The sequence below is a fragment of the Heptranchias perlo genome, chromosome 5 (genome assembly GCF_035084215.1).
Source record: "Heptranchias perlo isolate sHepPer1 chromosome 5, sHepPer1.hap1, whole genome shotgun sequence".
Taxonomy (NCBI): domain Eukaryota; kingdom Metazoa; phylum Chordata; class Chondrichthyes; order Hexanchiformes; family Hexanchidae; genus Heptranchias; species Heptranchias perlo.
The window spans coordinates 38,886,820-38,913,039 of NC_090329.1; the positions used below are offsets into that span (position 1 = coordinate 38,886,820).

Genomic DNA, 26,220 nt, shown 5'->3' on the forward strand with positions numbered 1-26,220 from the left:
AGGAAATTATTATTAGTAAAAAAAAAGTAGTGCTGGGGAAATTAATGGGACTGAAAGCCGATAAATCCCCAGGGCCTGATAATCTGCATCCTAGAGTACTGAAAGAGGTAGCCATGGAAATAGTGGATGCATTGGTTGTCATCTTCCAAAATTCTACAGATTATGGAACAGTTCCTGCAGATTGGAGGATGGCAAATATAACCCCACTATTTAAAAAAGGAGGGAGAGAGAAAACAGGGAACTACAGACGGTTAGCCTAATATCTAGGTTTGACAAACCTACTGGAGTTCTTTGAGGATGTAACTGGTAGAATAGATAAGGGAGAACCAGTGGATGTGGTGTATTTGGATTTTCAGAAGGCCTTTGATAAAGTCCCACATAAGAGATGAGTGTGCAAAATTGAAGCACATGGGATTGGGGGTAATATACTGGCATGGATTGAAAATTGATTAACAGACAGGAAACAGAGAATAGGAATAAATGGGTCTTTTTTGGGGTGGGGTACCGCAGGGATCAGTGCTTGGGCCCCAGCTATTCACAATATATATCAATGATTTGGATGAGGGAACCAAATGTAATATTTCCAAGTTTTCTGGCGACACAAAACCAGGTGGGATTGTGAGTTGTGAGGAGGATGCAAAGAGGCTTCAAGGCGATTTAGACAAGTTGAGTGAGTGGGCAATGCAGATGCAGTATAACGTGGATAAATGTGGAGTTATCCACTTCGGAAGGCAAAACAGAAAGGCAGAGTATTATTTAAATGATGATAGATTGGGAAATGTTGATGTACAAAGGGACCTAGATGTCCTTGTACACCAGTCACTGAAAGCAAACATGCAGGTGCAGCAAGCAGTTAAGAAGGCAAATGGTGTGTTGGCCTTCATTGCAAGAGGATTTGAGTACAGGAGCAAGGATGTCTTACTGCAGTTATACAGGGCCTGATGAGTCCACACGTGGAGTACTGTGTGCAGTTTTGGTCTCCTTAACTAAGAATGGATATACTTGCCATAGAGGGAGTGTAGCGAAGGTTCACCAGACTGATTCCTAAGATGGCAGGACTGTCGTATGAGGAGAGATTGGGTCGACTAGGCCTATATTCACTAGAGTTTAGAAGAATGAGAGGGGATCTCATTGAAACGTATAAAATTCTGACAGGCCAGACAGACTGGATGCAGGGAGGATATTTCCCCTGGGTGGGGGGTTTAGAACGAGGGGTCACAGTCTCAGGATACGGAGTAGGACATTTAGGACTGAGATGAGGAGAAATTTCTTCACTCAGAGGGTGGTGAACCTGTGGAATTCTCTACCACAGAAGGCTGTGGAGGCAAGTCATTGAATATATTTAAGAAGGAGCTAGATAGATTTCTGGACACAAAAGGCATCAAGGGGTGTGGGGAGAGATCGGGAATATGGTATTGAGATAGAGGATCAGCCATGATCATATTGAATGGCGGAGCAGGCTCGAAGGGCCGAATGGCTTACTCCTGCTCCTATTTTCTATGTTTCTATGTTCTCCCCAGATCCAATCAAGCTAGGCATTACTCCTGCAGTCTATGGGGGTAGCATTTTCTCGGTCATTTCAAGATGTTTATTATCTTTCGTTTTATTTAAAGGTGATGTCAGGCATACGAGTTAATTAAAAGAATTATTTTTGCTGAACCAAATCCAACTCAACAGGAATTTGTGTGTCTGTCATTTATGCAATATCGCAAATGTAAACTTTTATTTTTGAAACCAAGGGAAGTTATTTGCTGAAACAAGTGTAAGCAAGCACCATCAGGAGTTGCAGAGCTTTTCAGATCTGCAAGGTTCTAGTTATAATCCCTGATCTATGCTCATTTCCGCTGCAGAGGGGAAAAATTAGCAAGTTTCCTGCTTCTGATGACTGTCCAGTGACCCCCTGCTGGGAAGTATTTCTGTGTGAGTGTTGAGTAGGACAGGATAAAGCTGGGCTGGAATTCCCCCACGGTCCATGGTCTATTGGCTTGCTTACACAAACTGTTTAGGTTTAAACAGGATGAGTGGCCTCTTGGGCAAGATACTGGAGGCCTGCAAATGGGCGTCGAACTGTCCCTTCATATGAGTCATTGCCTTCAGGAGATGAATGGGGGGAATTTATGTGAATAATATATGTTCAAGTTAATTGTTGTACTGCTGGGTGCTTAAACAGCCCAGACTGTTCCTAATTTCAACAACACTATCCAGAGTTGCAGTCTTGAATGCACTGTAATTTTCTTTAAATTATTAATGCAAATTCATAGAGCACTTCCAAGAATTTTACTGCATATGAAATATACAAACAAAAAAGTGTTTTAAGCATTTGTTAACCAAGTGTTTTTGAGCTTAGGCACGCCTATTGTGTAGAGAAGGCAAACTGAGTAGTTAGAAATGGATTAACTGGAATTATGGTGAGAATGTAATTAAACTGTCACTTTATCCCAAGATTATGACTTTACCCCTTGAAAGTATTTCTTTATTGATTAAAGCGGGATTAAATCTTCGGCTGTCAAATGCTTGGTATGGGGACGGAAAGCCAGAGGGGAGGTAAATGAGTGTTTTTGGATTGGTGGGATCTGAGCTGGGAACTTTTATTTTCTATTTATATAAATTATTTGACGGATACGAGAGGAATTATTCCGAAGTTGGCTAATATGAAATTAAGGGCATGGCAAACTGAGGAAAAATGTCAAAGATTACAAAAGGACAGGTTAGTGGAGTAGGCATGTATAGATGGCAGATGCAGTTTAATGCAGAGAAATGTGAAATGGTACATTTTGGGAAAGAATAGTGAAAGGATCAAATATTATGTAAAAATGGAATTGATTATCAGGACCAAACTTGAAGATAGGTTATTATTGTATAAACAAATAAACAACACTCAGTGTAGATTCAGAATGGAAAGAGTTGTAGGGGTGCAATATTATGTGGATCCTTAAAGTGGAGTCTGGGTAGCAGAGGTTATAAAAAGGCAAATGGGATTCTGGGTTTTAGTTATATAGGCATTGAGTGTAAAAACAAGGAAGTGATGTTAAATTAATACAAGATATTAATTAGGCCAAAAGTTAGAGTATTTCAGACAGCTCTGGTCACTGAAAGGGTACAGAAAAGATTCACTAGAATGATGCCAGGAATAAGAGGTTATAGTTCTGAAGAAAGTCTTAAAAAAAAATTGGACTTTTTCCCACTGGAACAGAGAAGGTTAATGGGATCTGATAGAGGTGCTCAAAATCTTGAATGATTTTGAGAAGGTAAATAATGAAAGTTTGTTTCCACTGTTGGCAAATTGATAAGTACTATGACTAGGCGATGAAAGGGGAATTGGAAGAATTTTTTTTCACAGAGGTTGATTAGAACATGAAATGTTTTACCATTAATGCTTACTGAGGCAGAGTGTACCATCATTTTGAAGGGAATTGGATAAGTAATTGAAAAGGAAGAACTTAAAAAAAAAAGGAGGGTAAGGGCAAAGAAATGGGATTAAGTAGACAGTTCCAGTTGAAGAGCCAGCACAAGCAAGATAGGCCAAATGGCCTCTTCACGTGCCATAAATTCCATGATTCTATGAACATTTTGTGCAATAAACATCAGATTATTAATATTACATGGCATTCAGAAAAAGTCATAACTGGAATTGGTTGCTTAATTACAGACATTCTTATTAATTAAATGTGTTTTGTAAATTAAAAATGTTTAATAAGGGAGCCTTCGGCAAATAACTGGACTTCAGAAGCAAAAAAAATTGTCACCCTCCTTTGTAGAAAAGTCACAGAACTCTTGACTGCCAATCTACTGCTTTGAAAAATAATTATTGCTGTATGGCTAATTTTGATGTAGTTGTGTTTCAGAAGCTATTTTGGGGAATTGTGTTTATAAAATCAGTCCCACTTGTCAGGATATAGTTAAATTTACAGGGTCCATATGGCATATTTACAATTAATTCATTTTGGCTTGGCACCTGCAAAATTCCACAAGCATGGTGGGGTGGGGTGTGGGATGTGTTTAGTCATTATGCTCCAGCGATCATGAGGTGTGGGGCAAGCCTAATAGACTAACTGGTCTTTTCCTGCCTATCAATTTTGAATGTTCGTAACAGCAAAGAATGACCAGTTAATCTATTTTTTGGTAGCATGAATTGAGGGGGGAATGTTGGTCAGAACACAGAAGAACTCTTCTCTTTGAAAAGTGCATTGGAACCTTTAACATCTACCAAAACAGGCAGGTAGGATCTTGGTTTAACACATCATCCAAAGGATAGCACCTCCAACAATGCTGCACTCCATCAATGTCAACCTAGGTTTTGTGTTCTGTTCCTGGCCTGCGAACTTTTGATACAAAGGTGAGAAGTGCTGCCATTGGAGTGAGGATGACATACTGACATACCAAGCATTTTAAGTGGATAAAAATAAGGTGATGATATAAAGTAGGGCATTTCGGTAGGAATTTAGTTTGGTTCTATTTCTGGTTTTCAAAAACACCTACATAAGAAATAGGAGCAGGAGTAGGCCAATCGGCCCCTCGAGCCTGCTCCGCCATTCAATAAGATCATGGCTGATCTGATCCTAACCTCAAATCTAAATTCAAGTCCAATTTCCTGCCCGCTTCCCGTAACCCCTAAAACCTAATCATTTCCCACCAGTTCAAAATCAATTTGATATTTTTTGAACCAACAATGTCAAATTTACTGGGATATGCGGTATCCTAAATGCTTCTGCCTTATTGTATAAGACTGCATAAAATCCTGATAATTCTTATGCTATTTTGAAATTGACATATTTTATTTAACAGATCCTACATGGCTATCTACTAATCTGGGAATTCTAACATGCATTGAATGCTCCGGAATTCATAGAGAGCTGGGGGTTCACTACTCCAGAATACAATCCCTTACGTTAGATGTATTAGGAACGTCAGAACTCTTGGTAAGTTCCTTTCAGTTAAGAATTTTGTTTTAGTGCAACATGAAATTCAATATTTTTGCAGAAAATTGGAGGGATAGTCAACACAAGTTGCTCTTGTGCAATTTTTTGGAGGTTGGTTATAGTGTAGAGTAGCAGTAATGAAAACCTGGGAATAGGTCTCCAGCTCATCCTGTTGCTGAGGAAGCTAAGAAGATGGAAAAAGAAGGGAAAATCATACAAGTGGGGGAAGCACTCAAATGAAATGCAGTACAAGTTACATATTATAATATAGTAGTGTAAACAAATGGAATTAAAACTGATTATATAACTTGGCTATAAAAATTAGGAAACTTAGTGTGGCAGAGTTTTGCTAATGAAACTAGCTCCAGACATAATTGGGGTAATTTTAAGCCCCAAAAATGGGTGGGCTGGGGGCAGGAGGATAGTAAAAAAAAATAGTTAAATTCTTAAGCGGGAGCGCATCCCGCCCCTAACATGCCCACTTCCGGTTTTAACCCAAGTCCGTTAGGATGCGCAACAGAAACCCGGAAGTCCTGTCCCCACATTAAGTTGGCAGGCCAATAGCTAAAGGGGCATTGTGCCTCATTGCGATAATTGAGGCACTTAATTTTTTGTGTATTAGAAATGTAAAATGAATTTAACCTTACCTGTTCGGGTTTCCCATCGTTTCTGATTCACATCAGGTGAAAGCAGGCGAGGTGCGTGCCTTTATTGCCCTACTTGTGGCCAGGATGAGCAGATCGGATCCCAGTGATTTGCGCCCCCCCCCCCTGCTGATGGCAGACCCCTCTCCCCATGGTGGTGGACTGCCTGCACCCCCCTCTTTCTCTCCCATCCACCCCCCCAACCGATGGTGGAACCCCCATGTCCGACCCCTCTCTCCTGATGGGTGGGAATCCTCCAATCTTTCCTGCGACGGCCTCTGATCATATGGTGACCTGATCACCTCCCAGCCCGCAATGACCTCCAGGCCTCTTTCCCCCCCGCCTCCCCCCAGGATGTCCTTCATGGATCCACGATCTCGCCCTCTCTTCTCCAATTCCTGCCCGACAGCCAATCAGCCTGTTCTCCGGGCACGAAACCCAGAAGTAAAATTTATTGCCCTCATCGCAACCCACCAACTTTACTTCTGGGCCTTCACATCCAATTATCATCCTTCCCGCATCCATGTAACAATCATACCCAATGTATCCTTGCAGTTTCAATTCAGTGGAATGAAATAGTGCCTGCAGATCTGTAAATATAATTTTTAAAATAATTATTACATTTTTGTGCTCATCAAGACAAGGGAATTTGGTGCTAGGGGATGGAAGTCTTCCCATTTCAGGGATCCATTGTCAGCATCAAGCACTCAGGGCAAGATTCAAAATAACGCTCTCTCTCAACTTGGCTCCAATACTAGAAGTCGACACCCCACTGCACCAGTGCGACAATTTTTCCATTTCCCACACTTACAATTCTGTATTCTCGTTGAGTGAGATTGCCAATTAGTTCTGAATTGGGGACAGTTTTGTTCTGTCAGCCAATTTCCACTAAGAGCTAGATTGAAAATAAGGAATGATTCAAATGGTATGTGGAGGTTTGGGGCACAAGTCTGCTAACAGTTTATAATGCTGGAATGTTTCTGAATACACCATGATTTCAGACCTATTTGTTATTGTAACATTGTAGTTTGGAATTCATAATTTAAAAACAGTTCATTGTGGTAATTTGAGGTCAGATTTTAGGACATTTATTGTGTGCAGTTGTTTTGGATCAGCTGTGCTGTATGATATAGATTAACTGGAAAGTAAATTGGTGCTATATAATTTTTTTTAAAATTCCATCCACATGGCTTCTTTTTCTCTTCTCTCTGCTATTGCTGCGCCGTGCCCCCTTGCTAAGAGAGTGGGCAAGCAACCAGCTTACAATGTTCTCATCATGCTATTTTTAAGCCAACAACTAGGAAGAGACGTACATGAGCAGTTCAGAGTGACTTGCTTTCCAATTCTATTTGCTTATTAATCTGTCTCCTTTCTTGAGTGGTAAAGCACCTAGCTTCTGCTCATCACCTTTCCCCAACACCATAGCTGAAATTGGGGGAATGGTGGCTGTGATGATGGTTCTTAAATATTGTCAGCTGTTTCATTTTCACTGGCATTTAAAGTTAGTGAGTATTCCCTCCCTTTTCTATTTTTCTGTCTTAAATTAATGAAAGCTTCAATACATTGCAGCACAGAGTGATGTAGCATAGATGTCACAAATTCAGAAATCTGTCCTGATTTATTTTAAAAGTATAAAAAACATACCTACTATGTTCAATCAAGAGATAAGTTTAAGTGCTTTGTTTTAGGTTATCGGAGCAATGGTCTACATTAGAAGCTGTTTCTTTTTCTTCATCACAATTAACACAATTGCTTAATGCATTTTGAATTGTCAAAAAAATTTTGCTCAGCGGTATGTGTATTTGGAGATTTTGTCAGAAGCTCATCAATGGATTGGTGTCTGACACATCTGTTCTTACTGTTGTTCAAGCCACTACTGTCAGGGTGATATGCATGGAAACGGCCAAATGATAGATTTCAGACTCTGTGGGCTTGTCTTCTCGGAAGCATTTGTTGGGGTCATCTTCGTGATATTGTGATTTAAGAATGTGGGAATCTGTGCTGTTGGTTCTTTGATCAGCACTGATTGACGGCCCTGTTTTCAAAGGACTTAAATGTATCTTAAACAAGAATCTTTCAGTGATCAGAAGTTCTGTTGCAGTGGCCAATATGTAATTCAAATCCATCAAATGACTTACAGATAGCAGTGTGAGACTTGTTTGTGCTACGTAGTGTAAGTTTCTGTAAATTATTCAGAAATTATATTAGTTTTAGCCGGTACCAATTGGGTTCTGAATGTGATATGTTTTGTCTTCTGGATTGACCAGAATCATGGTGAAGTTGCTGTGCAAATTCCAGTGTGCAATGTCAGAGCTTTACTTGGTGGATTGTATGACTCCATCTCTCTCAGTCCGCGGCACTCCTCATGGCGGAGAAGATCCCTATATTCTGGGACCTGAGGTCAGCCGTAACGGTCAAGAGCCAGGTGCTTCCTGGCTTTCCAGGGAGGTGTTTCCAGGTCTTCAGAGGACAGATTCTTGAGTGCCCTAGAGGTTTGTGAGCCTAGCCACGTGCCCAAACTACGATAAATACCTTTTGACAATTGTGACACTATGGGGAGGTTGGGCGGTCGTTTTTCTGACCTGATCTTTGGTGACAGGGTCACACCTCTAAATGCAACAGATGCAGCGAAGACGCCACTGGTTCGTTGTGTTGATTTTTACCTGGTCTGGTTGTGAGACTGTCCAGGTCTCCGAATTGGAGTGATGCAAGTATTAAACGTGTGAAGTTTTGATGGGAGCGGGAGAGGCAATGACCATATGTTCTTTTCCAGGTCCATCATCGCCTGGCGCATCAGTGCAATTCTGCGTCATGTTTCTGGGGTGCTTTTACATGACTCATGGATCAGTGAACCCGGATATGTAAACTGCTTTGCACATTCCACTGTCTCAGTCTCACCTGCAATGTCTAGGCGGACATGGGAGAAAGTTGCTGAGTAACTGGACTTCTGTTTTCTTCCAGTTGACTGCAAGCCCAAGGGTCCAGCTTCCTCAGTGAAGATTTCAAGTGTCCAGACAAGAATGACAATCATTTCTGCCAATGGGGGGGACATCGTCTGCAAAATCTAAGTCCGTGAAGGAATCGCCTCCAATAGATTCCTCAAGTGATATGTGCTCCTTTCTAGAATCCAAATCATGACTCTATAAATATGGAGTGATGAAACACCCTTGTCTGACAGCAGAGTTGATTGGAGAAGGCTGTTTCGCGTCCCCTCCAATTCTCACCAAGCTGTTAGTGTCAAGTAAAATGCAGAAACCAACTGAATGAGCTTGTCATGGACCCCAAGGATGGAGAATATTTGCCAAGGGGCTGGCCTATACACAGTTAAATGCTGACTTAAGCTCAACATGGGCCACAAATAGTAGGTGATAATATTGTCACCTCGTCTGTGCAAGCAGGCTGAGCTGCCAGGGATGAAGCCACTTTACTCTTCTTATGTAAAAGAGGCCTTAATCTGCTGAGAGTTATGAGTAAACGCCTTTACCACGACAAAGTAGGGTGATGTTATGATAGCACACTCAGCTATACATCCTTTGCTCGTAGATCGACAAGATAACCCCATGATGCCAGTCCTTGGGAATAATTTTGAATTCTTATACCCCAGCAAAGAGATGGTGTCAGGAGTCAATTACTGCATACCCACTAGTTCTGAGAAGTTCCACTGATACATAGCAGCAGGCTGGAGCCTTGCCCAGCTTCATACTTGTAATTGCCCTAGCAACTTCCTCTCATGCTGGAACAGACATTGAAATGCTTGGGTCAGGTACTGCCATAGAAGCCGTCTGCGAATGCACCTCAGAATGAGGGGTGGGTGGACGATTAAGTAGGCGCAGAAGTAGTCTCTCCATTGCTCCATCTGCGCGTTCTGATCCGCCATCAGAGATCCATCTGAGGCTTTGATATGTCTTTTAAATGCTGCAAAAGCATCTCTGGTTCTGTCATTTCAGAGAGTATCCTCAGCCTCATCTGCAATTTTATCAGCACTGGCTCTTTGATCATTCCTTATTGCTCACCTTCTCTGTGAGTTAAGCTCTGTGTAGATTGTTGGGCTCCCTTAAAGCCATGCAGAACACCTTCTTTCAATGATGTCTGGAGTATGTTAGGAAAGGGCAAAGAGGAGGAGGAATTTCTGAAGTGTGTTCAGGAGAACTTTCTTGATCAGTATGTTTTTTGCCCAACGAGGAAGGAGGCATTGCTGGATCTAGTTTTGGGGAATGAAGTGGGTCAAGTGGAGCAAGTGTCAGTGAGGGAACATTTAGGGAACAGTGATCATAGTATCATAGGGTTTAGATTAGTTATGGAAAAGGACAAGGCGCAATCGGGAGTAAAAATACTTTAATTGGAGGAGGGCCAATTTCAGTGGGTTGAGAACGGATCTGGCCCGGGTAAATTGGAATCAAAGATTGGCAGGCAAAACTGTAATCGAACAACCGGCGGCCTTTAAAGCGGAGATGGTTCGGGTACAGTCTAGGTACATTACCACGAGGGGGGACGGTAGGGCAACCAAAGCCAGAATTCCCTGAATGGCGAAAGAGATAGAGTAAGATGAAGCAGATAAAGGGGGTGTATGACAGATGTCAGGTTGATAATACAAGTGAGAACCAGGCTGAATGTGGAAAGTACAGAGGAGAAGTGAAAAAGAAATGAGGGGCAAAGAGAGAGAGTATGAGAATAGACTGGCAGCTAACATAAAACGGAACCCAAAAAGTCTTCTATAGGCAAATAAATAGTAAACGGGTAGTAAGAGGAGTGTTGGGGCCGATTAGGGACCAAAAAGGAGATCTATGCATGGAGGCAGAGGGCATGACTGAGGTACTAAATGAGTACTTTAGCAGCATCTTCTTCCTTGGTAAAGACAGATGCAAAGTCACAGTAAAAAAGAAGGTAGCTGAGATACTAGCTAAAAATTGATAGAGGAGGCACTAGAAAGGCTGGCTGTACTTAAAGTAGATAAGTCACCCGATTCGAATGGGATGCATCCTAGGTTGCTGAGGGAAGTAAGGGTGGAAATTGCAGAGGTGCTGGGCATAATCTTCCAATCCTCCTTAGATATGGGAGTGGTGCCAGAGGACTAGAGAAATGAAAATGTTACACCGTTGTTCAGAAGAGGGTAATATGGTTGATGTTGTGTATATGGACTTTCAAAAGACATTTGACAAAGTGCCACATAATAGGCTTGCCAGCAAATTGAAGCCCATAGAATAAAACGGGCAGTAGCAGCATGGATATGAAATTGGCCAAGTGACAGGAAACAGAGAGTAGTGGAGAATGGTTGGTTGTTTTTCAGTTTGGAGGAAGTTATTCAGTGGTGGTTCCCAGGGTGGTAATAGGACCACTGCTTTTTTAAAATATATATATATTAATAACTTGGACTTGGGTGTACATGGCACAATTTCAAAATTTACAGATGACACAAAACTTGGAAGTGTAGGAAACAGTGGGGAGGATAGTAATAGACTTCAAGAGGACATAGACAGGCTGGTGGAATGGGCGGACACGTGGCAGATGAAATTTAATGCAGACAAGTGTGAAGTGATACATTTTGGCAGGAAGAATGAGGAGAGGCAATATAAACTAAATGGTACAATTTAATGGTACATTGGGGGTGCAGGAACAGAGACCCTGGGGGTATATGTGCACAAATCTTTGGTGCAGGACAGGCTGAGAAAGCGATTTTTTAAAAAAGCATACTGGATCCTGGGCTTTATAAATAGAGGCACAGAGTACAAAAGCAAGGAAGTTATGTTGACCTTTTATGAAACACTGGTTCGGCCACAACTGGAGTATTGTGTTCAATTCAGGGCACCACACTTTAGGAAGGATGTGAAGGCCTTAGAGAGGGTGCAGAAAAGATTTACTAGAATGGTTCCAGGATGAAGGACTTCAGTTATGTGAATAGACTGGAGAAGCTGGGGTTGTTCTCCTTACAGCAGAGAAGGTTAAGTGGAGATTTGATAAAAGTGTTCAAAATCATGAAGAGTTTAGATAAAGTAAATAAAGAGAAACTGCTCCCATTGGCAGAAGGGTAGTGAACCAAAGGACATAGATCTAAGGTGACATGAGGAAACACTTCTTTACGCAGCGAATAGTAATGATCTGGAATGTGCTGCCTGAAAGGGTGGTGGAAGCAGATTCAATCGTGGCTTTCAAAAGGGAATTGAATAAATACTTGAAGGGAAAAAAATTGCAGAGCTACGGGGAAAGAGCGGGGGAATGGGACTAACTGGATTGCTCTTACAAAGAGCCGGCGCAGGTTCGACGGGCCGAATGGTTATAGCACAGAAGGGGGCCATTCTATGATTCTAAGCCACTTCTTAGCCAATCTTCTTGATCCAAGAGCCTCCTGGGCAGCATCACACAATGTATTCTTAAAAAGAATCCACTTCTCTTCGCTGTTCTGTGATGAGGGAATTGAAAATCCTGTTAAACTCGACTCAATGCGTTACCAGTATGCAAAATTGACATTAAAGTCATCCAGTTTACGGAGATTGTACTTTTTTTCTGCTGCTTTCTTGGTTACAGGTCTGTGATCAAAGTCAAATTGTAGAGACCAGAAGACTTTGCATTGCCTGAGCAATTTCCACCTACTCCCTACCAGAACATGGTCAATTTCTTTCTGGGTAACCCCCATCAAGTACCATGTCCAGCAATGAATATTCTTAGAAACAAGATGCTGCAACCATGAGGTGGTGGTAGCGGCAGAATGCAAGGAAGCAATCAGTGTCATCACTCCCACGAGGCCCTAGGATTTGGTCTTGGGGGCAGCCTGTCACACCCTGAGACTGCATTAAAGTCACCAAGAGGAATTTTCAAATCCGCTCTCTGGGAAGTTGACACGCAGCCACCAAGAGAATTGTAGAACTCGTCTTTTATCAACTCATCGGCTCCCTCAGTTTGTGCACAAGCAACCTCCACAATCATATAGCCGTTAGTGAGGTGGATCCTGGCTTTAAGCAGTCGCTGTGATAGTGGAGGCCAGTTTAACACTGCAGATCTGTATCTAGAGACAACGACCAAAGCTACATGTTCTGTTTCGGATCCATACGATGTACTAGACCATAGGTATGACATGCTGCCTACCTGCAGCTCCCCAGTGCCTGCCCACCTAACTCATTGTAGTGCACAAGTGAAATGTAAAGTCGCGATAGCTTTTTCGAAAGGAGAGACACTGCAACAGAATCATTCATGGTGCGTATATTGAAAGTGCACATTCATGTATCTCTACACTTTCAGCTAATTGTGTTTGTGACAAGTTTTAGATGATGTTGCTGTTGCCATCTGGATACCTGTAGCCAGCAGGGGATTGGAAGATGTGCTCCTTGCTGCAGTCAACATATCATCTCCAGCTGGCGCGCCCTTTGGTGACCCACGTGACAGGCGATACAGAATAATGTCAGTAGATGATCGATTCATCAATTAATTAGGGAGGAGATTTCTCCGCCAACTGCTAGACTGATCATGCAGGAATGCCCTAGGATGGTTACCTATCAAAGCTAACGGACTCAGGTTTGAAATCAAGAGTTTTTGTTAGACAGGTTTGCTTGAGGAGGCTAAGCAAGGACTGTCTACCCTGATTTGGAGTAAGAAATTTCCCTCTCCTAAATACAGTTGGTTCACAGCACCTTATTCCGTGCAATCCCTCTGAGTTCCCCTAAGAATGGTTTCCCCCATCTGCCACTAGGGGGATGAGCCTCTACACCATTGTATCGCAGCAGAAAATGTTACTGCAAAATAAGGTAATTGTTAGCACTGGGCTATGTAACCCAAGACTGTAGCAAGGCTTACTCGAGAGGAATCTTATACCACAGGTGAAAGTGAAATTTTGTTTATAGAGTCTGACCTGTAACAACAGGTTTGCACTATTGAGCTCTAATCTCAATTGTCACTGCAGGCAATGGCCTAGTGGAGGGCTATACCTTCTACGGCATTCTTACACACTTCATAATGGACATCTATAGATCAGCATGAACAAAGAATTGGGAGATCACAAACTCAACTCCTTGGGATGGAGGGGGTGCCATTTGCTTTGCTGGAATGCTTCTCCAGGTGTTCTGAGATTGGGAAGCTTGAAGAGAAATTTTCATTCACCTAGGTGACAGATGCTCCTGGACATAATAGGCTGCTGTGGAGGTGCCAAATGTGTGGATGTTCAGATATGTCTATCAACACAGAGACATATCTGAACTATCCACAAAAAGCAGGACAAATCCAATCCGGCCAATTACCGCCCCATCAGTCTACTCTCAATCATCAGCAAAGTGATGGAAGGTGTCGTCGACAGTGCTATCAAGCGGCACTTACTCACCAATAACCTGCTCACCGATGCTCAGTTTGGGTTCCGCCAGGACCACTCGGCTCCAGACCTCATTACAGCCTTGGTCCAAACATGGACAAAAGAGCTGAATTCTGGAGGTGAGGTGAGAGTGACTGCCCTTGACATCAAGGCAGCATTTGACCGAGTGTGGCACCAAGGAGCCCTCGTAAAATTGAAGTCAATGGGAATCGGGGAAAACTCTCCAGTGGCTGGAGTCATACCTAGCACAAAGGAAGATGGTAGTGGTTGTTGGAGGCCAATCATCTCAGCCCCAGCCTCAGGGCAGTGTCCTAGGCCCAACCATCTTCAGCTGCTTCATCAATGACCTTCCCTCCATCATAAGGTCAGAAATGGGGATGTTCGCTGATGACTGCACAGTGTTCAGTTCCATTCGCAACCCCTCAGATAATGAAGCAGTCCGAGCCTGCATGCAGCAAGACCTGGACAACATCCAGGCTTGGGCTCATAAGTGGCAAGTAACATTCGCGCCAGATAAGTGCCAGGCAATGACCATCTCCAACAAGAGAGAGTCTAACCACCTCCCCTTGACATTCAACGGCATTACCATCGCCGAATCCCCCACCATCAACATCCTGGGGGTCACCATTGACCAGAAACTTAACTGGACCAGCCATATAAATACCGTGGCTACGAGAGCAGGTCAGAGGCTGGGTATTCTGCGGCGAGTGACTCACCTCCTGACTCCCCAAAGCCTTTCCACCATCTACAAGGCACAAGTCAGGAGTGTGATGGAATACTCTCCACTTGCCTGGATGAGTGCAGCTCCAACAACACTCAAGAAGCTCGACACCATCCAAGATAAAGCAGCCCGCTTGATTGGCATCCCATCCACCACCCTAAACATTCACTCCCTTCACCACCGGCGCACTGTGGCTGCAGTGTGCACCATCCACAGGATGCACTGCAGCAACTCGCCAAGGATTCTTCGACAGCACCTCCCAAACCCGCGACCTCTACCACCTAGAAGCACAAGGGCAGCAGGCGCATGGGAACAACACCACCTGCACGTTCCCCTCCAAGTCACACACCATCCCGACTTGGAAATATATCGCCGTTCCTTCATTGTCGCTGGGTCAAAATCCTGGAACTCCCTTCCTAACAGCACTGTGGGAGAACCGTCACCACACGGACTGCAGCGGTTCAAGAAGGCGGCTCACCACCACCTTCTCGAGGGCAATTAGGGATGGGCAATAAATGCCGGCCTTGCCAGCGACGCCCACATCCCGTGAACGAATAAAAAAAAACACCTATGTCTATATATCTATATATACCTCTCTCTATACATATATATCTGTATCTCTCTATCTATATTCATATCATTGATCTATATTTATATCACATTTATATATATCATATCTGTCTATACATATAGATCTATATAGAGATATATATATATATCACGTACATTTATATCATGTAGATATATATGGATAGAGAGGGAGATAGAAAGGTATATAGAGAGAGGCCTAGAGGTATGATACAGGGAGGGATATATATCTGAACATCCACATATATATATGCACATAAATGTGTGTCTGGTGGTTATGTTACTGGATTAGTAATCCAGAGACTGAGAGTTCAAATCCCACCATGGCAGTTTGAGAATTTGAATTCAGTTTTTTAAAAAAAGCTGGTATCAATAAAAAGTGACCATGAATCTGTTGGGTTGTTGGAAAAATCTAACTGGTTCATTAATGTCCTTTTAGGGAAGGAAAGCTGCTATCCTTGCCTGGTCTTTGTGATTCCAGTTCCACACCAACGTGGTTGACTCTTAATTGCTCTCTGAAGTGGCCTAGCAAGCCACTCAGTTGTATCAAAACAGCTACAAAGACTAACACTCTCACCACACGGACTGTAGGGGGGTAATTTTAACCACCAAGAACTGGTGGGTTGGGGACGGGAGGGCAGTGAAAATACTAACTTTTGGGAGCGGGACCACACCTCAGCTCCAACGCACCCACTTCCGGGTTTGACCCAGGCGCGTTTGGAGGCGCGCGCTGAACAGACACCAGGAAGTCCCGCCGGATCTTAAAGCCGACGGGCCGATATTTAAAGGGCCAATTTAAGCACTTAAAGCACTTTTTGTAGATTGGACAGCAAAATCAGATTTTACTCAAACTCGCAGTGTTTCCCATGGCTTCTGAAACATGCCATAGAAACTGAGGCGAGTTGCAGCCGAACCTTATTTTGACCTTTAAACCAGTGATTGACACATCTGAATAAAAGGTCAGGTTTTGCAGCTGGGCATTCAGTTCCCTCAGACAAACTTTTGGCTTGGAGTTGTTTGTGTTTAGACTGAGATTTCTTTGTGGCTGAGAATTCTTGTGTTCAGACAAATTTACCTACGTTTTGGACCCCCTCAAACTGACAAGATCAGGATTGGGGTGGGGGGGTGGCGCAATGGATCTATTCCACAGTACATCTGAGAAGGAGGAACATCACCATCCGTGGTAGGCACAATGTGCAGTTCTGGGACCTGCAGGTACAAAAGACGGAGGTGCACAACATGGACCTGGAGAAGAGTAGAGAGGGGACCAACGGAGGGGTTGAGATCGCAGGAGGCACTACCCATGTGAGAGGGTCTACAGGCAGAGGCTCAGCTTCCTGGACCTCTCTGAGGAGCAGTGCCTATGCAGGCTCAGATTGAGTCAGCAGTGGTCGCAGACATCTGCAGCCTCCTTCATGCAGAGCTGCTCCTGGCTGAGCCTGGTGGCTGCGCATTGCCCGTCGCACTTAAAGTTACCACTGCCCTCAATTTCTTCGCCTCTGGATCCTTCAAGGGGGCCACAGGTGACATCTCCAGGGTCTCTCAGTCGTCTGTACATAAGTGTATACGACAGGTGAAGGATGGCTTGTTTGCCAGGGCATCCGACTTCGTGAACTTCCCCCACAACGACATCAGCCAGACTGAGAAGGCAGTTGGTTTCCACTCTCTGTCTGGTTTCCCATGGGTACAGGGCGCAATTGATTGCTCACACGTAGCAATCCAAGTGCTTCCACATGAGCCAGGGCTGTTCATAAATCGTAAAGGATATTACTCCCATCAATGCGTAGCTGGTGTGCGACCATGGAAGAGGTTTCTGCAGTTGTGTGCCAGGTTCCCTGGCAGTCCAACATCCCGGAGCTCTTCCACACACAAGACAGATCTAAGGGCTGGCTCCTTGGAGACAAGGGATACCCCCTGCAGACGTGGCTCATGACACCTCTGAGAAACCCCACCAGTGAGGCACAGCAGCGTACCCTTGGTGATTACAAAACCTTGGCCTTCCTCTTCCTAGAGCTTCTACATGGTGCATCCCCTGTGGCTTTAGCAGAGATAGTGGCAGGTTGCTCAGATTCATGCCCTGACTGCTGAGATGCTTTCGGCCTACGACCTCTGGGTTTTGGGGGACAGGGGCAGACTCTGACGTCAGGAGAGGAGGCTGCATTGCAGGTACTGGTTGAGGGGTGGGGGCGCCTTGAGTGGACCCCACTGGTGAGGAGATGTGCTTTCCAAGGCCACAGACAAAGTATCTGTCTGCCCGTTGAAGGCGACAGACATGTTGGCATCCAGAGTCCGCACAGCAGTTGTCACAGCCTACATGGACTCATTTGAGAGCCGTGCTTGAAGCTCAATGGAGGCTGCCGCTCTCCGTCGAAGACATTCCCGCACTTACCTGCTCCACCACTCCACTAGCGATGGAGTTGGACTCCTCCATCTGATCTGCTATTGTGGAGTGTGTGCGTGACTCCTTTTCCATTACCTCGATCATTCTGAATCTCAGCGATGTCCCCCGGGGTTCCACATCTGTGTCCAGCTGAGCAGTGCTTGGAGAGGAGTGCTCCCTCTGACGTGGACTCTCCACAGTTGCCCTGTCACCTATGTCTGCTCATGCTCACTTGTGAGTGTTGAAGCAATAGGTGATAACCCAACTATCTGCCTAACAGGACCCACCAAAGTGCCAGTATCTGCGCTGGTGCATGGATGAACGTCATGTGATGGTGCGCCCTCAGAGGAATGGAGCTTCTCTGAGGAATCGCCTTCTTCCATGGCGCCTGTCTCCTCATCAATCCGTGAAGACCCTGGAAGACAACCTAAACCAATATTAGATAATCATCGGAGAAGTTACAATCTTTCCAGTGACCATACTGAGGTGCAGAACAGGTCAATCATTGATATCATCAATTCATCATGTGTGTGAAGGATGTTAAAGTTCTGTCACCAGCCGTCTGTGGGTTGCCAGTCTCCCCATCTCAGACGGTCAGGCATGCAACTGTGCAACTTATTTCCATCGCCTCCTCCTCCTCCTCCGCTTCTGTCAAGTGTACTATTTGTGGTGTCCCTCATCCAGTCCTCGCCCTCCTTTGCACTCAAAGAACAGACATTTGAGTGACTGAAGGTGACGTCTTCCGATGCATCAGAGGGTGACTATCAGACAGATTCATCACATTGCATCAGGATTGGAGTGAGTGGGAGTGGTGGGCTCACAAATGGCAAGGTGAGGAAATGCACAGAAAGTGAAGGTAAGTTGATGAGACTTAAGTGGGTGTGAGGAGTGATGTGATGGAGTAGGCTTGGCAACACAGGGTGGGGGGTGGGGGGGGTGGTGGGGGAGAGGTTCTTTTCACAGGATGTGAGTGAATCAGCAAAAGTACTCACTTTTCCTGACCTAGTTAGGTCATTAAATCGCTTCCTGCATTGCACCCATGACCTGTGTACTGTGCTCCTGCGGCTCAGCTCCTCTGCCACCTCTAGCCACACCTTGGTGGCAGAAGCAGGGTGCTTCCTCGTATTGGCCGGGTACAGGACTTTCCTCCTGCTTCTGACACCAGCCAGAAGCAACTCAAGGGAGGAGTCGCTGAAACGGTGCACTGCCTTCGCCCTAGGATGCTGCATTCTGTTATGGTCATCCTTTCTCCTTCAAAATCTATTGTGGCACTGTCCCTTTTAAATATTCCAGTCCACGGCACGTCATTCGCTGCCCAGCTTGGAAACGCGAAATCCAGAAGTGAAATTAAGGGCCTTCAATTCGGTCACGATCGTTCAAAGCGGCGCGCAAAAAAAATTTCCGAGTTACCCACGCAACTACTCGCCTGCCCACTGACTTCCCACCATGTTAAAATTATGCCCTTGCAGTTCAAGAAGGTGGCCCACCATCATCTCAGGGCAGGTAAAGATGTGCAATAAATGCTGGCTTTGCCAATGATGCCCACATCACAAGAATGAAGATATAATATATATATTATATATAATACACACGACTGCTTTTCTACATAACGTCACAGTAATGCATTTAAAATGGATATCATCCATTTACAGTGCCACCTAAAAGGTGTAACTAATACTGCAGGTACTTGTGACAGTTTTACAGTGGTTTTTCTCAGACAGAGCCTGATAGGAATTTTCAATGCATTTGAAATTGAATCTAGCGACCCACTCAACAATTTTAATTTATAATAGATTGGTTAAATACATTAAGATCTAATGCGGGAATTGTTGTTTTTGACAGCTAGCCAAGAACATTGGGAATGCGGGATTTAATGAGATCATGGAAGCTAGTCTGCCTCCAGATGAAACAGTCAAACCTAATCCAAACAGTGACATGTAAGTTCACACCTATTTTTCCAGTTTGCTATGTGAATCTGAGAAGTCATCAGTGTTTTCTCTTCATTCTTCTTCAAATGAGTGCATTATTATTGATGCATAGAGAATGTTCCACTTGCTATTTTTTTCCAAATTGACTAACCCTACAAATAGTAGGTAGGTAGTTTAAAATTCACTGGTCTATATCATTTGAGAGTGGCCCTTTTACTGTTGTATTTGCATTTTTAAATTCCTGTGTGAGAATTGAAATTATGTTGTGGATGTGTTTGTCACTTAAAGATAATTTGTTATTGGTATGACGATAGGAGCTATAACAACAACAACAACTTGCATTTATATAGGGTCTTTAACGTAGTAAAACACACTAAAGCGCTTCACCGGAGCGTTATCAAACAACATTTGACTCCAAGCCATCTAAGGAGATATTAGGATGGATGACCAAAAGCTTGGTCAAAGAGGTAGGTATTAAGGAGCATCTTAAAGGAGGAGAGAGAGGTAGAGAGGCGAAGAGGTTTAGGGAGCGAATTCGAGCTTAGGACTTAGGCAGCTGAAGGCACAGCCGCCAATGGTGGAGCAATTAAAATCGAGGATGCGCAAGAGGCAAGAACTGGAGGAGAGCAGAGATCTCGGAGAAGGTGACAGATAGGGAGGGGCAAGGTCGTGGAAGGATTTGGAAACTAGGATGAGAATTTTAAAATCAAGGCGTCCCCGGACTGGGAGCCAATGTAGGTCAGCAAGCACAGGGGTGATGGGTGAAAGGGACTTGGTGCGAGTTAGGAAATGGGCAGCAGAGTTTTGGATGAGCTCAAGTTTATGGAGGCTGGAAGATAGGAGGCCGGCCAGGAGAACATTGGAATAGTCAAGTCTAGCGGTAACAAAGGTATGGATGAGGGTTTCAGCGTCAGATGAGCTGAGTCAGGTGGAAACGGGCAATGTTACGGAGGTGGAAATAGGTGGTCTTGGTGATAGAGCTCATATGTGGTCAGAATCTCATCTCTGTCAAATAGAACATCAAGGTTGTGAACGGTCTGGTTCGGGCTGAGACGGTGGTCAGGGAGAGGGAATGAGTCGGTGGCGGGGACTGAAGACAATGGCTTTGGTCTTCCCGCCATTTAGTTGGAGGAAATTTTTGCTCATCCAGTATTGGATGTCGGACAAGCAGTGTGACAAATCAGAGGAAGTAGAGGGGTCGAGGGAGGTGGTGGTGAGGTAGAGCTGGTTTTCATCAGCGTACATGTGGAACCTGACGTGTTTTTGGATGATGTCGCCAAGAGGCAGCATGTAGATGCAAAATAGGAGGGGACCAAGGATAGATCCTTAGGGGACTCCAGAGGTAACGGAGTGGGAAGAGAAGCCATTGCAGTTGATTCTCTGGCTACGACAGGATAGATACGACTGGAACCAGGCGAGCGCAGTCCCACCCAGCTGGACGTTACAGGAGGATGGTGTGGTCAGACGGGTCGAGAAGGATGAGGAGGGCTAGTTTACTACAGTCACAGTCACATAGGATGTCATTTGTGACTTTGATAAGGGCTGGTTCAGTACTGTGGAAGGGGCGGAAACCTGATTGGAGGGATTCAAATCTGGAGTTGCGGAAAAGATGGGTATGGATTTTGAGGCGACAATACGTTCTAGGATTTTGGAAAGGAAAGGAAAGGGAGGTTGGAGATGGGGTGGTAGTTTGCAAGGACAGAAGGGTCAAGTGTGGGCTTTTTTGAGGAGAGGGGTGATTATGGCAGATTTGAATGGGAGGGGGACAGTTAACAATATCGGCTATCATGGGGGCCAGGAAGGGAAGTTAGGTGGTCAGCAGTTTGGTGGGAATAGGGTCGAAGGTGCAGGAGGTGGGTCTCATGGACAAAATGAGCTTGGAGAGGGCATGGGGGGGGACGATAGGAGAGAAACTAGAGCAAGATATTGGGGGAAGAGAAAATTGGAAGCGAGGCTTTACCTTGTATTTACTTTCCCTGCTAAATTAAAGACTAAGTCATTGTTGGTAATGTTGCTCCTGGCTGCACGCAGTAGGTACGACCAAGGACATCCAAGTGTTGGTGTATATGGGACCGCTGGTAGTATTGAATTCAGAATGGAACTCGGAGGATCATTTGTTACTTCTCAGGAAGAATTGAGGGTTTCATCTAGGAATAAAATAAAATCTTAACCTTTTGAATTTTGTAACTGAACAAGAAAACAAACACATTCAGGATCAAAAGTATTATGATTTGGTATTCTGAAATGATTTTGTTACGTTTTTTTGAATGATTTAGTAAGCTTGTCTGAAAATGTTAAATATACTGTGCTTTGTGATTTCTGGAGTTTATTCTGTAGACAGTTGTGTTTCATGTATTATCAATGAATTTTACATTGATGCTTCTATGTGTTTTGCATTTTTGAGTAGCTTCCAAAATGCTTTTCTCTCCTGATGAGTGGATAATTTTTGCATTTTATTCTCTCGATTTTTCTGTTAATTTCCAGTTTGTCTTTTTTAATTGTCTTAGTTTCTGATCTCTTTCCCAGTTTCTGTTTATCTTTCCTTGATGCAAATCACTCCCCATTGTGAGAAATGCTGTGTTGAGCCCCTTGCTCCTGATCCTTTGGTTCTCAGCTGTTGGAGTTTTGTCGATCATCAGTTAATGCATCCTATCATAGACTGACAGTTAGTCATTAATCATAGGCAAAGCAGCAGCATGGTGCAAATAAATAGAGCCAGAACAGCAGGTTTCTTAAAAGTAACTGATTTTCAGTGATGGTGGTTGAGCTTGTGAAGCAATATATTCACTAATTTAAAAAGATTGTTTATGATGCAACTTGTTTAGCACCACCCGATCTTTATCCCTAAACCAGTAACTTTTTTGGGTTTTTTTCTCCAACAGTTATTTGGAATAAATATGGTTAATCTCCTCTCCTTTGTACTTGGGTTGAGCCCTTAATACAGCACCTCACTGTGTTTGGACTGCTCTGGCCTCTTGCACATTCCCAATTTTCAAAGCTTCACCATTGGTGGCCGTGCATTCAGCTGCCTAGGCCCTAAACTCTGGAATTCCCTTCCTAAACCCCTCTGCCTCTCTACCTGTCTCTCTTCCTTTAAGACACTCCTTAATACCTACCTCTTTGACCAAGCTTTTGGTCACCTATCCTAACATCTCTTTAATAAAACAGGAAATGCTGGACAACACTCAGCAGGTTAAGCAGCAGTTTCTGATGAAAGGTCAGTTGACCTGAAACGCTATCTGTTTCTCTCTGCACAGATGTTGCCTGACCTGCTGAGTGTTTTCCAGCAATTTCTGTTTTTATTTCAGATTTCCAGCATCCGCAGTATTTTGCTTTTGTTCTTGTATCTGTTTGAGGCTCAGTGTCAAAATTTGTCTGATCACGCTCCTGTGAAGCGCCTTGGGACGTTTTTACTATGTTAAAGGCGCTATGCAAATGCAAGTGTTGTGATATGTTTAAAGTTCATGTTTGTTCATGGCTTAGTTACTGTTTAATGATTTTATTTAAGGAGCACCTTTATTGTTTATGCAAATGAAGACGAGTCCAAACTCAAATGGTCTATATTGTCGGGGGGGAGGGAGAAAATTTTGTTTGAAGCATTTATTCGGTATTGAATAGATTGTCTATGTTTCTTGTCACTGATATTAAATGAGGTTTAGGCATGGGAAAGTTTTTCTTTTATAGGGTTGCACGAAAGGACTACATTACTGCTAAATACATAGAACGGAAATATTCAAGAAAAAAGTGTACTGACAATGCAGCCAAACTTAGCTGTCTATGTGATGCAATCAAGTCAAGAGACATCTTCGCATTAATTCAGGTGTACGCTGATGGTGTAGATCTGACTGACCCAATTCCTTTGGCAAATGGACATGTAAGATTTATTTTATGGCATTATTTGACAAAAACTATTGTGTTCAACTTATTGTAAAAATTAGAGGATATGCTTACTTGAATGAGTAATTTGAAATGGTTCAGAGGAAAATATGAAGTGAATTAGAGAAAAAATACTTATGGCCATAGGGGGAAGGAGAAGGGGGAAGGGGTATATGTATATGTGTATATAATTTAAAATTATTTTCTTTCTATTCTGTCCTGTCTTAAATCTCTTGTACACCACACATCATCCTAAACCAAGAGAGGGCTTGGTCAGATTGGAAGTCTGCTCCAAAGCCTCTGGCAAGGTTGCTGTATTGGCCGTTAGGATGTGGACAAGAGCAGTATAGGGTGGTGTGCTAGTTGTTTTTTCACTGATCTTCACTGGGTGTCATCCCATGACACTTGATAATAAGCTCAGCATGTGGGAATTGCAAGCATAAACAATACCACTTTTTAGCTGATAGCAAATTACAGACCGCAGTCCTGAATTGGATATAGTGAATTGGCAACTCTAGAAACCTTAAACTTAGCCAGCACTCAAAAGTGTACTTTGTCACATTTAACTAGTCAATGTTTGAGCTCAGGGGCATGATTTTAATTAGGAGGTGGGTTCTCAATAACCAGGTGGAAAACCTGCAGAAAAAGAATTGTGCTGTTGCCTGCTCGATCACGACTCAGTTGGAGCCACTTAACTCAGTTTCTGGGTTTCATGTCCTCAAGCTGCACAGCGGGTGGACTGCGCACCCACATGACTTAAATCCCACTATTTAAAGGGCCACTCCAGCAATGTATTTGGAAGGAGAACGAAAATGAGTGGGGAACGTTGTAGAACAAAGTCAGCAACTAGATTCTCTGCCGCTGCCCTGGAGACATTGCTGGGTGCAGTAAGAAGCAGAAGGGAGGTGCTGTACCCAGCAGACTGCAGCAAGAAACCTGGTCGTGTCACCAAGAAGGCATGGCTGGAGGTGGTGGACGAGGTGAGCAGCAGAAGCACGGTGCCCTGGTTGTGACTTCATTGCGGAAAGAGGTTTAATGACCCAACCGGTGAGTAATTTACTGATTGACCCCTGCATTCCGTGGTGAACAGTGCCCCCCCCACCGGCCCCACACTGCCCTGCGAAGCCTATTCCATCACATCACTCCTCACACCCACTTAAGGCTCAGTCTCAACTCACCTTCAATTTCTGTGCACTTCTGAACCTTTCTTCCCCCCCCTCCCAACCCCCACCACAATTTGTGCACCCATCTCTCCCACTCACCCCAATCCTGGTCCAATGTGATCATTCCATCTGATAGTCACCCTCTGATGCATCTGCTTCGTTGTCATCCTGACCCAAAGCAATGGATCCATCGGGTGACCATATCACTCTCAATCACTCACATCACTGTACTTTCTCCCCTTGTAGGAGAAGAGAGCGCAAAATGCAAGGGAGAGGGCGAGGACTGGAGGGGGGCATCCACAAATCTTGGCCCTCACAGAGGCGGAGGAGGAGGTCATAGATATAAGCCGGACTGTGGAGTGCCTGGCCACCGGGGATGCCGAAACTGGAACCCCACAAACATCTGATGACAGAAGTTTAACATCCCTCACACACAACATGGATTGACGTTATCAATGATTGATCTGTAATATGCCCATCGCAACATTACTTTTGCGATGATTATTAATATTGCGGTATGTTCTCTTCCAGGCCTGTCAAGGACGGAAGACGTTGGCGAAGGCGATTCCTCAGAGGAGCTCCCGAACTCTGAGGGCGCACCGTCACATCTTAGCGAGCCATCCACCAGCGCAGATACTCACTCCTCAGTGGGTCCTATTAGACAGGTAGTTGGGTTGTCACCTGGTGAATCAACACACACAAGTGAGCACAAGCAGACACTGTTGGCAGGGGCAGTGGTAGAGAGTCCGTGTTGGTGGGCGCACTCTTCTCCCAGCTCTGCTCAGCTTGGCACAGATGCTGAACCCTGGGGGCCATCCTTGAGAAGGAGAATGATAGAGGTACAGAAGCAACTTTGCGAGGGAGTGTGCTATGGCACACTCTCCACAATAGTGGAGAGGATGGAGGAGTCTAACTCCATCGTTAGTGGATTGGTGGCACAGGTAAGTACGGGAATGTCTTGCGATTAAGAGAATAGCAGCCTCCATTGAGCTTCAAGCACAGCTCATAAATGAATCCATTCAGGCCCTGACAACGGCCGTGCGGACTCTGCATGCCAACATGTCTCCCACCGTAAACAGGCAGACAGATACTTTAGCCGTGGCCTTCAAACGCGTCAGAGATCTGCTCAACGCTATTGTTCAGCAGACTGGTAGGAGTGATGTGGCCGCAGCCCAGGAGAGGGATGATGGCGAAAGGGGACATGGAAGTGGGGACACCACTCAAAGCACTCCCTTGTCTCACCTGTTGCCCCCCACTCAACCGGTACCCCCAATGCTGCCCCCTCTCCAGATGGCCGAGTCTACCCCTGTGCAGGTGGAGCAGTCTTTGGAGGGGCCCTCACAGGCTCCAAAACCCAGAGGTCATAAGCTGAAAGCATCTAAGCAGTCCGGGCATGAATCTGAGCAACCTGCCACTACCTCTGTTCAGTCACAGGGGTTGCACCACATAGATGTAGTAGAAAGAGAAAGTCAACGGTTTTGTAATCACCAAGGATATGCACAACGGTGTCGGAGATTGTCATGTTTTTCATTTCTATTTGGTTTACATTAACATCACATTAAATGTTATGATTCTCACCACTGCTGCCACGTCTTGCCCATTCTTGAGTCCCTTTTGTGAAAGCGCCCTTGCATGTAGTTGCTCATAAAAGGTGAGTTGATGCCACCCATTGGATGCGTTTGCAATGGGTGTATGTGTCGTCGTATGA

General features: G+C 44.4%; 1 protein-coding gene across 1 annotated transcript in view; it reads left to right on the plus strand.

The window, feature by feature from the left end:
• asap2a (ArfGAP with SH3 domain, ankyrin repeat and PH domain 2a) overlaps positions 1–26,220 on the plus strand; it is a 216,825-nt gene that overhangs the window by 171,265 nt on the left and 19,340 nt on the right. The window contains exons 15-17 of the mRNA XM_067984242.1: positions 4,786–4,919; positions 19,388–19,482; positions 23,158–23,347. Coding sequence (XP_067840343.1) covers positions 4,786–4,919; positions 19,388–19,482; positions 23,158–23,347 — 419 coding nt within the window. The remainder of the gene's footprint in view (positions 1–4,785; positions 4,920–19,387; positions 19,483–23,157; positions 23,348–26,220) is intronic.